Source organism: Varroa destructor, unplaced genomic scaffold (genome assembly GCF_002443255.2).
Source record: "Varroa destructor unplaced genomic scaffold, Vdes_3.0 BEIS01000007.1, whole genome shotgun sequence".
NCBI lineage: Eukaryota > Metazoa > Arthropoda > Arachnida > Mesostigmata > Varroidae > Varroa > Varroa destructor.
In genome coordinates, this window is record NW_019211460.1 from 4,700,831 (window position 1) to 4,716,888 (window position 16,058).

The window sequence follows — 16,058 nt, forward strand, 5'->3', positions numbered from 1 at the left end:
GGAAGAAGAGATCATTTAAAATACTTGTACTCGTGTACTTGTTCAAATCTTAGACCAGTCTCCCTGCGAGATTTTTCGATAAAGTACGTTTTCGAAACATTCTTAATGTTATGCTTAGTTAAAAGCGGTTAGGTGCTAAAACCTTTTTTCAGACCCTTACCTAGGTCATCGGCTAATGAACATTTAACTAATACCGCCTGTAACTCGTATGAATAAATTAACAATTCTTTCTGACATTCACATACAACTAAGGTTTATCACTCTGCAGCTGTTTTTAATTTTAGGATACCCCCAAGCACCTACGTATGACGATTTCACGCAGATCATACATGACCTTGATTCGAGTTCTCCTGTGCATGTAATGTACTGAATCTTAATCCTATTGTGTAGGCATCGTTGAGGTCTGGGTAACGGTCTCAATGTTTCATTTTGGTTGCTTCGCTAGTCCTATATGTTAAACCGAAAAGGGGTCGTCAATGGGAATGTTTGATTAAACTTGTGTGGTTTATACTAGGTTTACTGGATTTTTTTATCAGAAAAGGAAATATTAGTTCACTAAGTGCCGTATGGTCTTAAATGTTGGACTGATGGGCCCCATCTTCGCTGTTGTGTTCTAAACTTAGGGCTCAAAAAAATATTATAGGTAGCCAATCAGGTTGTTCAGATAAGCTTTGACGGTTTGTTTTTTGAGACTTCGAGTACCTTATAGATATTTCGGCCGTTCTTAACCTTCGTCGTCTCGGGACTGCTATCAGCCTAAAATTTCATCCTACCGGAATTTATTGAAGCGATAATTAAACGAGCTGATACTTATCAATGTCGCGTCGAATATTGGTAAATATGATTGTTAGAGCTGCAGGATGTATATGAAAAATTTCCTTGAAATAGTTTTTGTTCAGGTGATGTGAACCCGAACGAGTGCGAAACCCGAAGCGTAGTTATAGTATAACTTAGGTTTCCAGTACGTAGAAAGATTCATCATAAAACTACTTGATCTATGAGCATTTAATAATGATGGTTTGATAGAGACGTCGTTCATTTACTGATTCTCAGTATTTTATTACTGTTATGGGATTACGTTTGCAGTAATTGTTACGCTATATGACTATATGGTATGACAAACCTAAAAGCAGCGGTCGGGTCTCCAAGTAGCTGATGGCATTTAGCCTCGCGCATAAGTGCCTTTATGTTAGACGAATCTCGTTTTAAGGACTCCTGTGAATCGAAATGAATATAAGTGAGCATATATTAAAACAGAAGTTCCATTCCATCCGTTTGAGAATAGCTTACGTTATCTTCAGGAAATTCACAGCACATGATTCTGAGCACGTACCTGACAGTCATTGAGAGCTTTTTGATATTGGTTGAGCATTAGGTGGCACGCAGCCCTACGACAAATGGAAAATTCAAAAACTTTTAGAATTATATAGGCCAGTCGATCAGCTTTTAACAAACACACATAAATCTAGTATCTAAATTATTTATATAACATTTCTCACGTTAAATTCAATAAGCCTTCCGGTGATTTTAAGACGGTATGCTGCAAAACAGCCTGTTCTTTGCCGAACAATTACTGCCAAAGTAAATATCGAAAACTAAATAAAATCCTGAGCTTATTCATGAGATAACAGCTGAATAGGCAGCGTTCTGTAAAATACCAAAGACGTAGTAATAAGCGCGAGAACTCAATATAGGTAAAGTGTCTAGTTGCGCCTATAAATATAATAAAAAGTAACCAGTGAGCATTTTCCAACATTCTCTATGGAAGTTATCTCACCTGTTGTTATATAGAGTAGCATTATCTGGACACAGCTGGACTGCTTCAGTGTATAATTGCAGTGCTTGGTCGTATTTTTTGTCCTTGTAAAGCACATTGCCCTCTGTCTTCTTTATTTCGGCAAGCCTGCATGTTGATTGACCAAAGTGAAAAAAAAATTACATTATAGTTTGTTTTAATAATGGTGGTAAAAATACATGTTGTCTGATTTGTGAGATAACGTTGACTTTTCTAAAAAACTTTCTGTACAGTGATTTTTGGTTATACGTACGTTTGCCTCATACTCTTTATTTGACATAATTTGGTACGAGATTAATGATTTTATTACACAAAGATATAACAATATGTGAAAGTTGTAGGTTCTAGTTTCAATAAAGTTATTTGTGAATTAATTGGAGTTTCATTAAGAAGCAGGATACAAAAAATAAAATAATTATGCCTTAATTTTCGATCTCGGCCAGTGAGGATGACGGTAACAGCTCTAGAGAATCTTCAGGACCGTCCCAGTTCCACCATGAATCGCTAAAAGTCCCACTTTATGCGCCATTCATAAGTGCCTTAACGGTTAACTTGCTCTAGTAACTCTGCACGTATGTTATAGCCAGTTTTCTTTTGTGGAACAGGTAAGTATAATTATGCATATTGCTGTTCCTCCTAAGAGCTTGGTTCGTAGAGGCCGACGAACTTTGTTGAAATGAGCGGAGTCTCTCCAGTTGAAGGCCACGGGTGGCGCACGTTCGTTCCACTCGCTCTTCTGAGAAGCTGACAGAAGTTTGCTTCTTCTGAATGCTATCCTTGTCGCCAAACTCCCAGCTACCGCCCCACTGTCAAGATCACCTTGTACGTAGGCGACCACCACTAACCACCAATATCATAGACTATGGCAATTCCATTACCATATGCCAGAGAATTTGAACTCGAGATCAACGCGCAAAAGACGAAAGGAATAAATTAAAACACGAAGACACGCTAGCCAAGAACAAGATACTGCGATTTCTCGGAAGAACGTGAGAATCGCCCATTTATTTATCTTTGTATAACACTTTGTATATCTTGTCAATGAATACACTCCCATCGATAAGCCACAGCGAAAGTGCTTGCTGCAGCATTATCAAAAAATTATCTACGATTGCTTTTACTTGCCATAGCTCTAGTGCTATTTAGTACGAAAATCGCACCAATTTGTTGTACGCTGTTGGACAGCCGTAGTAAAAACCCAATGTTTCGGATACCATCGCCAGGGTAAAGCCAGCTTACTTGAAGAACAGGTTACAAGCATTCGCATATAATGATCCCGTGCATTTACTAACTGGTACCTCATCCTTCATAGAACAACTTAAAGGACAATGTAAGCTCCATTGTGCGTCGGTAAACTCCCATCACATTAAAAAGATAACATTGATTCAGGTTTTCATATAAATGGAACTATAAGCAACGAAAGGTGGAAAGGTTTGAGTAGGACAAGTAATTATCAGACATGCGTCCACAGCTTGCACTTTGTACTATATAAAACAACGAGTCCTGCAGTTAAATAAAACACGTACTTGTAGCACTGCGATTGGCTGTGTGCTACGTGTCACAGCAATAGGTGCCCATTAGCTGCTTTATTTAAAAAAAAAACCTGCATTGACACCTTGACGCGTTAGGTTTTTTTTTTTTTCTATTTACCATCACTTCGGTAGCGTTCTGTACGACCCGTCTAATAAAAGAAGACAAAAATAATATAAGTTACCATTTAGACTGTTCTAAAACGAATACTTGTTCTCGTAATTCTAAAACCATTAACAATATTGTTTTCATTCAGCTATCAAGCTTAAAAAATTGTGGATATTGGACAATGCGTTAATAAGACTTCAAAATAAATAATCGGTTCAATGGTTGCACCCATGGTCTATTTTTTTTTTACAGTTTCTTGAATATATCATTTTGGACCTCTTGAACAAATCATTTCATGCTATAACCTACCCGAATACACGTAGCAGTGTCAACTATGTACTAAACGGTACTTCAAGGATCAGATAGTCGCACAGCCCACTCATCATTATACCTATCATTTTATACATTTAAAATACTAAATCACGCTTTTAATAAGCAGGTATTTTTTTTAAATGAATCCGTTTAATCTGTGTAATGGGTACACAATCAATGACTGTTACGAACCTCCCGTATTCGCGCCACCCTATTGCAAAAGTTCTAAATTATCATACACAATAGGTTACTCCACTGAAACGGCTTGTTGCAATACCCTTCTCACGTTTACATAAGTAAGAAAGCACTTGAAAACTGGTTGTATGCGTACATACATGGTATAACCAGTTTTAATTGGTTAACAGCGACTGGACGAGCTGTAGTACAAGCAGCCTTTGATGTCTTCGCAACTTTTTTAGGTTTGATGATTTCCAGATGCGAAAAACTGTGTGGAAAATTCGCAACGACAAATGGCAACCACGAGGCCACGATAGTACCATTTGCCTTGAGTAACGCCGTTTTGAATCAAGCTAACATCACGAAAAAGTGTAATATTGCAGGTAGTATCACGTTAAAGTTAGCACCATGACGAGCTCTTGCAGAAGAAAGCGATTGCTGCCAAGGCTAACGGGCAGGCTGATCTGTTTAAAGTCAGGCGCTATCATTCAGTTATCATCCGTCAGAGGGATAACATTACTACGATTGATATTACTAAGAGTTTTATTGACATGTAAAATTTTGTAGCACGGCATGTTTCCAGTGTACATGGGTTACACATAGCAAACTGGAAATGTCTAAAAGCGCATTTAAATTAGGAGGCTCTTGAACGGAGAAGTCTTCTGAAACGGCCACGGAGTTTACAACGATGACTTGGATTATAGAAAAACATATCGTTTGAACTGCACATAAATGAAAATCCTCGAACATTGCTGGTGATATATATATATATATATAAGCTGAGATGAAATTTTTCACTTGAGGGCCCATAAAATCTAGCTGACGTAACATGTTGATCCAGACTTGCTATATTATTATAGCCCTGTTATTTAGCTCCCCTGTGACTCTCATTTGGTTTGAATACATACACACAATTATTACGTTAAATTTTGCAAAAGTAAAAAGCGCCTCAACTTTGCCTAATATTCAGGTGGGTTGAAACACATTATCACCCATTACATACTTCAAACACAAATTGAAGCTAAGGGACAACTTGCCGCCACACTTGTTTCCGGTCCTTATTAATTATACTATATCTTTATTATGAAAATTCACTCTACCAAAAAAAAAAAGCATATCTCGTTATTTAACGTATTACAGCACTTTTGGGCTTATTACCCTATAAAGAGATTAACAAACTAAATAGAGCAAAAATAAAAAAAGCTGAACTAAGCTATTGAAAACGCTACGGCATGTTGCCAGCAGATCTGAGGTGTCAACTCGGTTCCACTTGTGTCGTAGATCGTGAAGGAAAAATAGTGAATTAAGCCTCGTTACTGAAAAGGAATGACTACGTATCGTATCTTTAAATGTTTAGTTCATTTATAATATGGACTACCACACGGAATAATACGACTACGATACTACAAAAAGTATAATGCGAGTGCGGTAACAACGTCATTTTTAGATAACTGAGCTTAAAAAAATTATAAACTGAATGAATCACAGTAAATATACCACTTCAAACTAGAAGAACAGGCGGGGCAACTGCCATTGACTGTACGCCCAAATTACGATATCTTACATATAAAGGATAATTAAAAATAATTTATGGCGAATCAAAAAGCTCACCCTTGCGTGGATTTAAAACCCTACCGATGATTTCATCTCGGCCTTATTTCGTGACACTACAGAACTCCCGGTGAGCATGCTACACCTATGTTTCTCTACCGAACTAACACGTTGAGACACTTTTCTAAACCTGATAGTAGGTAAACGGCCACTAAAGTATAGCGTTTCGTTTCTACATTTGATCTCTTCCATTTCTACAACATTAAGTGCACAGTTCGAAAGAGTAGTGGCCTATGATATCCCAGTGGAGACACCTCTGTGTTTTATAATCATAGAATAGGTGACCTCTTGTCAAGATTAGCTGACGGTAAGGTTGTCGCATTCTATACCCATGTATTAACATCGTAGCAACTTATATTCTCTTCGATAAGCCAGAGTCGGCACTCGTGCTAATAAAGAAGCATATTAATGGTCTGGAAACATTGTCGCTCCCCTCGATTTCCCCTTTAATTATAGCTGTTGACTTACACGTCCGCTTAGACTCACCAAACTCAAATTGCACGTTAGCTCCGAAACATGTTTGCAAGTTATTGTTGTTGAATATTTAGTGTAAGTTCGGTACCTAGGTTTAGAAAACACGCTGGAACGTGAGTTACTGATGTGTTTGTAACGAATATCACCCGAAATAAAGTTCGGTTCTGTGGAAGAAGAGGACAGATGTATACGAATACACATCCAGATTACTATAGATTTCTTGGTGTCCGCGGGATCATTCCAGACTTCCAGAAATCAATTGCTGCCACGTACTCTGGACAAGGAAATTTTCTAGAGCTATCACACGAAGTCATCCCGGTATTTCGTGCTATCGATACAACAAGCACACTTTTTTTTAAATCGTTTAGTTATTCGTCCGACCTACTATCCTCAGAAGATAAAGAGAGAGTCTCTTTCGCTTTTCCCGAAAAGCTTTAAACATTTTCAGGTTGTTACTAAAAATGCAGCCCGTAGTCTACCCTCCGGTCGCGGCGGTCGAAATAATGTACTGTATTACATAACGTCACATAACGGAAGAACGATCTAAAGATGTTATAAAGTCGGTAAATAGCAGAGGCAGGGCTTAAACCATACAATGAATCGAACATATATCATAGCTTTTTATTGAATTGTGTTCTTTAATTAGTGTCTACATGCCGATGACGTGCCGACCCATTGAAGAGATGGCTTGGTATTGATGATTCTTGAAGGAAAAAGTGCCATCGTCATGGTGCGGAATCACTAAGAAAAGAATTTGCCACAATGGCTGTAGCATAAGAAATATTCGCAGTGAAACTATTAAAGGACAATATAAGCATTGATGACCCAGTGGTATAGCTACCTCTATTTGAGCCCACTTTTGCGCTTAGTTTTATTCAAACAGATGAGAAACCGACGAAATCTGGTCCAATTCGGTCTATAAGCGAATAACATGGTACTCTATGCTCCTAACAGATCCTAAATGTGGCAGGCTTTGGTTAGGCTTCACGTGGCGCTCACAAAACTGGGATTAACGGTCAACCTAGATAGGATCGCGGCTGAAGAAATTTTGTCTGTCACTGGATTTCCTCTTCGGTACGTTAACAGTTTTCTATATCTCAGGCTGCTCATCTAACTTTGAGGCTACGGCTTCACCCAGGACGTAATAAAAAAGTGATCGGGATCCCAAATCGGTTTCTTCTTGTGAGAGTACTCTGCCAATTCAACCTCAAAGTGACGCCGAGAGCGGCTGACAAGGTGAATATAATTTGGGAAGACATTACAATAGGTAACCTACACCCCTGCCCTCATTGACTTCGTTTTAAATTTTCGGCAATTGAGACTTTCTCCGAGTGGGGAGTTCAGCAGGTGGGAGCGAAAACTAGCTGAAATAGAAATTTTTTCAGCCACGGAGCAATAGAAGAAAATGGCTAGAAGAAACAAAAGCAGACAAACTATCACGTAGTTATGCGTTTCATAATCAAAGGCTTACACTACAAATTATGTACGAACAGTTGTTTCCATGAGCTTGACGAGATGTGTTTGTAATATATACGGGGAGAACTCTGATAAATACCATATAAACGGTTGCCTCCTGGTGTCTTCGTTCGAGAAGTTTTTATTTGTGATAACTGACCACTGGTGAACATTTCATATGTGCATACAACTTCGGTTTAGGACATATATACCTATTACATAATAGAACTAAACATTGGCAACGGCAACTCACATATGTTGTTATAAAATTTATTTTTTTAGGAAACTATGTATTTCAGGGGGGCACTTTTGAAAAATGCAGGCTGTCAGTCAAACATAGATTTAAAAAGTGATAGACCTTGTTAACAAGAACAGCCAGCTTGTAGCTCCAGCTATACAGGTATATAGATGTAGTAAATGACATTCACATGCAAAGAAGTCACATGGATAATAACTAGTAGAATGTACCTTTTTCTTAAATGACGTTGTCAAATCGTTCACTATTTACTGTAGTATTGATGTTCTAATAGGGTCTGTAGCGCGGAATTCTTTAGCTTTTAAGCATAGCTCGTTTACATATATTTTCCTGTCATCAAACACTGATAAAAACCTGTTCTTATTTCACTATCCTTAATTTGCAAAACAGTCACATAAAATATATGACTAAATTCGTAACACAAACACATGAGTTACACGTTCTGGCATCGTCATCAGTTTTCTACTAATTCTTTAATATAATGTGGAAGCTGTCTTTGTTAACGAAATGGTAATATAATAACATTTGGGCTGAAAACTGATTTACGATATCACTAGTCGCAACCACCGAACCAGGGCTGGACTGAAAAGCTATTTTTTTGCAGGTTAAACTTGAAATCATTGTATACTTTCCGGAAGATGAATACTGCCAATCGTTTGTGTCTCTCTAACCTTGCACATTTATTAAATCGTTCAATTATGTATCTGTACCACGTACTTACACGTGTGGCAGATAGGCAATCATAGAGTTAGGCGCGAGTCGCCGACAGTTTTGTTTACCTGTGCTATCGACGATAAGACGTCACAAGACTCGATATAGGAGATCACTTAGTTCTTAAGCCGAAGAAAAACATAGTAACTTGTGAAAATTGATGTGAGTTGTGAAGTTGTGTGCGCATTGTGTTTTTGAACGAAAATTTCTATAAGATGCACTTGCACCTATGCTATATTTGTTTCAGTATGTATACAAATATCATACGTAGTTACTATTGCTTAAATGCAGTGGTATAAATTATCTTTGAAGTTATGTTTACCTGAAGTTGTGTGACCACCCGCTGAATCTATCATATATATCATATAGCATATCAATAAGCCGAGGAAAAAATTAAATGAGATTTCTATAGTAATTGCGAGTAAACTGGAAACAAGTCAATTGCTAATTCTTATGCTGTTACAATAAGAGATGATGTGTAAAAGTGTTTTGTGTTTACTAAAGTTACAGCTTAATTATTATTGAGTGAGTGCTCAGAGAAGGTGAAAAGCCTATATGGTTGTACTAATCTGTAGAACCGGAGCATTAGAGAGCCTAGTTGTTTGACAGTACAACTTAAAGATGATGATAACTTTCATCAAAGGCCAAATATACGAGGGGACTAGTAGCAAACAAGTACCATGAGGGGAAGTTGGAACTCTTGGTTAATACTGCCAGAGACTCTGTGGACTAGTGTATACTGCGCATCGCTGTGGGACAGTCCGTACGTAGTGGGATATTTTATGCTGGGCGTCAACTAGCCACAGTAATTGCGCTGTGTGGTAGCTGTGATCTGCGTTTAAAACACTATATCTGCGATTTGGTCTATTCCTTGTTGCGGTATGTTACTATAGATAAGCGATTCCCCATCAATTGTTCGCATTAGTTATTTGATCTGTCTTAAAACACTATCCAAGGAATTAAAATAGCATGCGAGTCATTAAGTCTTAACACCCGAAGGCGAAACGAAATGCAAACATGCTGTTATTTGTGACTGTTCCATGATTAAGCGATAAGCTGTTTATGCTTGGACTATAAGTGTGATGCCTAGTCTAGATGAAACCGGAGGAAACTCTGGTGTCGATAATCTGGCCTGGGTATAGGGCGAAAGACTAATCAAATCATCTAATAGCTGATTCCTTCGAAAGTCTGCTTCAGTATAGCTGGGATACACGTTTAGTTTTATCCCATAAAGCGAATTATTAGAGGTATTGGAGCGTATATAGTTTCAACCTATTCTCAAAGTTTTAATGAATGTGAGTCTTCACGACTGAAGAACGTTGCTAAATAAGTATGCTTCGTGGGCCGTTTTTGGTAAGCAGAATTTACCAAGGTCGTACGTAAGGTAGAACCTTTGTTAGGTTAAAGTGCCAAAAGTTGAAATGCTCATGAGATTAATGCTAAGACTATTATTGCTTTTTTTCTGACAACACTCACAATAAGCACCACTAGAAATTAAATGAATTTAAAAAAATCTTAGTGCGGGTTACGCCCATTATTCCAACCTACCATTATACCGACCTTTTCCGCGCAACAAAGGGATCATTGTGTTTACCTCTATTGTGTTTTTGTGATGTATTTTTTTCGTATGCGTTGAGAAACTTGTAATCATTTCTAGGATTGTTGTTAACTATTTATCTGTCTAAAATTTTAAAAACTATTCAATAGTGATGTGAAGTCTTTATTTCATCCATAGTATAAATTCCCAATTATTCTTTAAAATAATTTTTACGCGTCAAAAAACCATCCTCTTAATACGCAGAGTTTAATCAAACAGGTCCACAACTTTATCTCTAAACAAGTTCGTTGTCTTTTTTAGGTTCCCTTTACGGACACTTTCTAAATACGGTTTGGTAGTCGTTAAATGAACAGAATTCATCCTATCGCCTTATTTACGTCCTTTTTTGTTTTCATTTAATACGACAAACTTTTTTTGAAAAATAGAAATCAAGTATTTCAAAAAAATAAATGGCTGCTGATTTTTTGAGATCAGCTGCAAAATTGAAAATGCACCAAAATGTACGCTCTAAACCTTAAATAATTTGCTATGTTACTGCGTTACAATTATAATTATATACTACAGATTAACACCGTCGATCAGCAGCAAGCGTACTTAAATATTTGAATAATTAAGCAATTATTACAAATATCAACGTGTTAAAAGGCAACCTTTAACAAAACCTGGAAAAATGAAAATTTACTCATAATATGCGATGGATATAATAGATTGTAAAACCGGTAACGGCCGTTTTTATCATTTTTTCCCACTTTTACCTATTAGTTGTTTGTTGACTTCTATCACCTAGTCAAAAATGCTCTCTTTCTTTCCTTTAAGTTTTTAAGGTGTCTAAAGTGCATTTTGGGTGCCTACTCAATTTCGTTGTTTGCCAAAAAGCTGTTTAAGCAGTACGAGATAGTTATGAAGCGTTATGAACTACGTGCCTGAGAGAACTACTCAAAGGTGGTTTGTGGAGTTCAATAGTGGCATTTTAGTACTGGAGGATAAACCTACGGATTGTAATTTTTTTTTTCAATCACTGCTAAACGAAGTTATAAACAGTATACTTGGGAGTACAGATAGGTAGCCCTAAAACCGGGCTGGGTAATGTCTCTACCGGCGGATCTGAGAATTTCTGGCGAGAAGAACTAAATAAATTGGTTGAGAAATCTAAAAAAAATATGGATAGGGTCTGCGAATATATGACTTAACTTATTGTTAGAGATTGAGCGAAACGCTCCGTTTTTGTTACGCGAAAAAACAACTCATACTTGCGTCACATTATAATACAAAGATAAAATATAAATTTCGGACTCAAATTTACACTAAAATGATTAGTAACTTATTACGGGAAAAAGCAAAAAAGAAACACAAACTTCCCGACAGAGCGTTCCACTAATGTGAAATAAATGTAACAAATTTCAAAGATAACTAGACATCAATTCGAAAGACCTACTTAAACAGTACCGACGTACTATGCTATAACGCATGTAAACAATATCTGTGTACATCTATAGAACGTCAGCCACAGCTTGTTATACAAAAACCACATGGAAAAAAGAATCGAAACCTAGTAAGGATAAAAATCGTATTTGACTAACAGGTTACATTTACAATACAGGGATATCAATTCACATCAACCAAGGGTGTTCTTTTTGAGTGTGCAGTACATAATATTGTAACTCGAAAGAGCACGCTCTTTTAACCTCTTTAACTTTTAGTTTTTTAATAGTAATTGTAGTAACCCAGAACTTTTAGCTTTAATGGGGTTTATCAATGTGCAACTTTTGTGCGTCAAATGCAAGTTTGAGGACTACTTGTTAAAGCTCATCAGTGGATAGTCAAACTCAGGTGATTCATATATGGTAAGTATAATTACTATTGTTTATCCCAAACATCCACATCGCTGTTACCACATTTTGAGTTACTTGGATCTTTAAACCTTGCGCGAAGCCACTTAATAAATAGGAACGCTTGCTTAAAATAAGTATGCATAATTTTCTGAACAACGTACTCAAGCGAATTCTCATAAGGACTACAGCAAGCTTGCTTCTTTCTAGGACACGCCAATACGTAGGGGTTTCCTCCCGAGGTGATAACGCCGTTATGTGTACAATGAAAAGATCAAAACAGAAAAAATATTTTGAACAATATTTAGACAGAATTAAATATTCTAGCTGCCTATCGAACAGTGGAATCATGTAATGACTAACGTAGTGCAAAAACGCTCATAATTTTAGCTTAGAAGGATCATCAGGCCAACATGCTGAGTTATATTTTTCGTTATAGTAGAGCCTTATAGCGTCTCGAGCTTAAAAATAAATAATTGCTCATATCTTGAGAATATTGACTTTAAAAGATAGAGGGTTAAAAGTAAACCTTTTATGGCACCAATTAGCGTAAATCTTTTACTATGTGTTCCTCTATTTTTTAATAATAATAATGTAATAATATTATATAATAATTACTTTATAATATTTTTTATAATAATTTTTTTTAAACAGTCTTGTTTCGGATGCATTTAGATTATTGCGATAGCCAGATTTTTTAAATTAGAGAACCGCACATAACTATTTTTGAGCATAGTTTCGGCCAAGCAAAATTTTCCCATTTTATCGGGTGACTGTTAACATTTGCTTGTAATTAATATGTTTACCGGAAACTATAATATAAAAAGGATCTTACTATTTTTGAGAGAACTTGTCGATAGTGTGCGTCAATGGAAAGTGTTTCACTGAAATCGTACTATTAGTAAGTTTTTAGTATTTCTAGGTCTCTAAACGTAATGCGATTCTAATTCGCTGCCTCGTTCTATAATTATAGCCCTGTGATTCTTGGTTCTAAATGTAAACGCACTTTAACCTAAAATGATATATTTATTGTCAAAATAAAATTAAACGTAGTCCTCACGGTAGTACGCATTTTGTTATCAAGTATAACACTTACTACACAAACCTTCAAGTTGAAATATAAAGAGCTTGAACAGTTGTGGAGTTGAACTACCCCATTTATTTACGCTAAATTAATCGAATGAATTGGTTATGATAACTTAAGGAAATTAAACGTAAGGAACATACTTGCTTATTAAAATATTAAAGGTATACTGTCTACGCAATATAAGATCGAAATGTAGATGTATGAAATGTAAAATTGATGAGCTTTTTTTTTAGAACAAGCACGTCTGTATAATTAACTTCCTTTGAATTCAGAATACAGTACAACAGTAGTACGCAGGCTCAGACGTCAGCATGGTTGATAAAAGGTTGCGGGATATTACTATAATGGATAAGGTATTTCTTCCACACATGTGAGCACTAATGTTCACCGAAAAGTTTTTTGTGGTATAGATTTTTTCCAGTATGAGCATATCTAGGCGTAAAATAGTTATAAAAATTAATTACACAAACACGTCGAAGTAAATTCAGATGAAAATCTGAATTTAATTTGAAATATTATGAATACTACATATTTGTAAGTTTAGGTTACTAAATCAGAATGCGAACTACAAATTATGTAACTATTACCACTACAACGTACTTTTCTCGGGTAGGTTCACTTAGTATTTCGCGGATCACTTGAGGCTCGTCGTCCATTTCCATGTTGTTTTCTCCTGAACCCATTCCTGCTGTTATGTGTGGAACAACTTTGTGCATCAGTACACTTTTATCAACTATGAATAGGAATATTTCGAATGGGAACGTTGACTGAATCTCTCCAAGTGATAACGATAATAAACGATGGTGACAAGTACACGCAAATCCACGAGCACATACACACACACACACGCACGAACTCCGAGCAACACGAGGCACACCGGTGAAGTCACGGGTAGACTGAGTCTTTGTTCTCGGATCTACGTTTTAAGTATCCGTTCGTGTTTTCGTAATCAGTTATCACCGAAGCTCATCCACAGCTCACAGTTCACTTATAATGTTATTAAAAAAATAACAGAAATATAAGCATAAAGTGTTCTTTTAACTTAAAAATTTAACGAACACAATACACAACGAAAATACTTATTATAGCAGCTGACTAATATATAAACATGACAATAATAATTACTATTATTATTATTATAACACTAGTAAAGTTATTGACAAAAACAAAATCTCTCTGATTAACTACATAGATATGTCTTGATGATACTGCAGTTCTGTAAAGCTAGCAGAATAGGATTAGATCACTGTTTCGGACAAGCGAGCCAAACAAAACATGGCCTCAGTCGGCGCGTTTCATTAAGAGTTAATTTACAGGTCTAAACTTGAAAACTAAGAATTCTACAAAAGCAGCTATGCAGCGCAAATATTTTCGTAGGAGATTTTACCCATGGAAAAAGGCGTAGATATCAATATGTCTTATTGCTGATGCTGTGCCATAAGCCGTTCAGCACACACATTCACGCATATACAAACACACAACTTGTCTTAATGACCCGTAAAACGTGTCCGTGGTGTAAAGACCGTTAACATCACCACCACGGTGCACTTGCACGCTAGAGTAATAACTAGCACGCTACGGCGACGATAGGACAAGCGGGCACCTAGTTTTATCTAGGCAAAACTGGTGTTTGCGAAAGAGAATGAGGAGGTTCCTGACCAAAGTGAAGGAGAGGAAGGTTGACATTAGCACAATTTCGAATGCACCCTCACATGACGGAATTTAGAAAAATGGGTGACTGTGAACGTCAATTAGACTTTTCCATATTATATATTGTACGTTCAAAACTTGCTTTTCTATCTCATGTGTTCCCTGTAGATCTTTAAATATAGAATGGATATATAACGTCGATATTTACATAGCTTAGTTGTTTTAATATAATGTATCTGAATTGTAACCAGCACCTGGCTCTTCGAGGCACTTCCTGATGAGAATAAACACTCTAACTTCCTTGATTGGCCGCCAGCTTAGCGGGTGCCAAAGCGCGCAATTGGACAACCTGGCGGGTGAACTTCTGCTGCACAGCATTAAAGCGTGGTAGAGGGACATGACGACGATATGAATATAACTGTATTTATACTATATCGTAAGTTTGATTCTTATTTGTTATCTATTAACGAAAAAGGAACAAAGTGGAAGGCTTATCAGATAATAAACCTTTATCGCGTTTACGAATCATTAGTAACCTATCAAGGACCGGCTACTTTGAGCTACAGTTCTAGCGAAATTAAGTCCGCATGTAATAAGACGTTAAGTGATTAAAAAATGCAAGAAGTATGTTGTTATACTGCAGACGGGTCGAAACGGTCATTCTCAGTTGACAGCAGTGTGGTGTCAAATCGAGCTGGGCTTACTAATCAATATGTTATAAATGAAAAGGGCATATTACTTTTTTATTATCCAAAAAACCCTGACGAAGCTCGGTAAACCTGATAGACCTAAAAATATACTGTAGTGACAATACCTGAATTCCTTTATTGCTTTTTTCAGTAAAGGCTAAAAAGGAAGATTTGAGAAGGTTGTATCCAAAATACCGTATAACACATTGCCATTGTAAATTTTTAATGAACACTCAATAAGCACTAGCTAAAGGAACGATAAGGCGAAGTGGGCTAACAACTGCAGCGGGGATTACAAATGGCTTCTTATATGTGTAACAATATCGATTTTTTAGTTACTAATAAACAAAAACATACGCTATCGTCTAAATCAAAGCTTTTGTGGGCTACGATGTAAGTGAGCTTCATTACTCAGGATATCCCTATTGAACTTATAACTGTGTATGATGTATTAAGCTGAAAACGAAGTTATTATGCCTTTTAGCAATCTAATAAATAAATATAAACTATTTTAAACTCATCAAATAGACTTTCAGATATGCATTACTATAGATTTTTGTTTACGCGATACAAGCCATCCAGCGCAGCCATGGTGCCAGTTCTCTGATGATTACACTTCAAAATAATTTAGGCCCAACATCGGCCAAATAAAAGTAACCTACCTCTGATTTAAAAGTTTGCTTACATATCATTGCTATGGAATAAATTTCAGCACCATTCGTCGTAGGAAAAAAAATTGTTACGATCTCGAAAACAGTAGCACGGAGAAATCCAACGCCAGCAAGCCCGCAGCACAGTTACTTATGCAGTAGATAA

At 36.6% G+C, this 16,058-nt stretch overlaps 1 protein-coding gene and 1 pseudogene across 3 annotated transcripts in view; one reads left to right on the plus strand and one right to left on the minus strand.

The window, feature by feature from the left end:
* Window positions 1-14,577, minus strand: part of LOC111253722 (dnaJ homolog subfamily C member 7-like) — a 38,586-nt gene extending 24,009 nt beyond the window's left edge. Inside the window, exons 1-5 of one of the 3 annotated variants that reach the window (XR_015316687.1) lie at window positions 14,291-14,577; window positions 13,504-13,890; window positions 1,778-1,903; window positions 1,334-1,388; window positions 1,124-1,215 (exon numbers count right to left, since the gene is read on the minus strand). Coding sequence is in view for 2 of the 3 variants with exons in the window: in XM_022813544.2 (XP_022669279.1) it covers window positions 1,124-1,215; window positions 1,334-1,388; window positions 1,778-1,903; window positions 13,504-13,619 (389 nt within the window). In the remaining variant the exon portion in view is untranslated. The remainder of the gene's footprint in view (window positions 1-1,123; window positions 1,216-1,333; window positions 1,389-1,777; window positions 1,904-13,503; window positions 13,891-14,290) is intronic. The other 2 variants (XM_086974474.1, XM_022813544.2) reach the window with 2 other exon arrangements.
* LOC147754219 (5.8S ribosomal RNA) lies at window positions 8,526-8,681 on the plus strand (annotated as a pseudogene).
* Window positions 14,578-16,058: the final 1,481 nt, after the last annotated feature.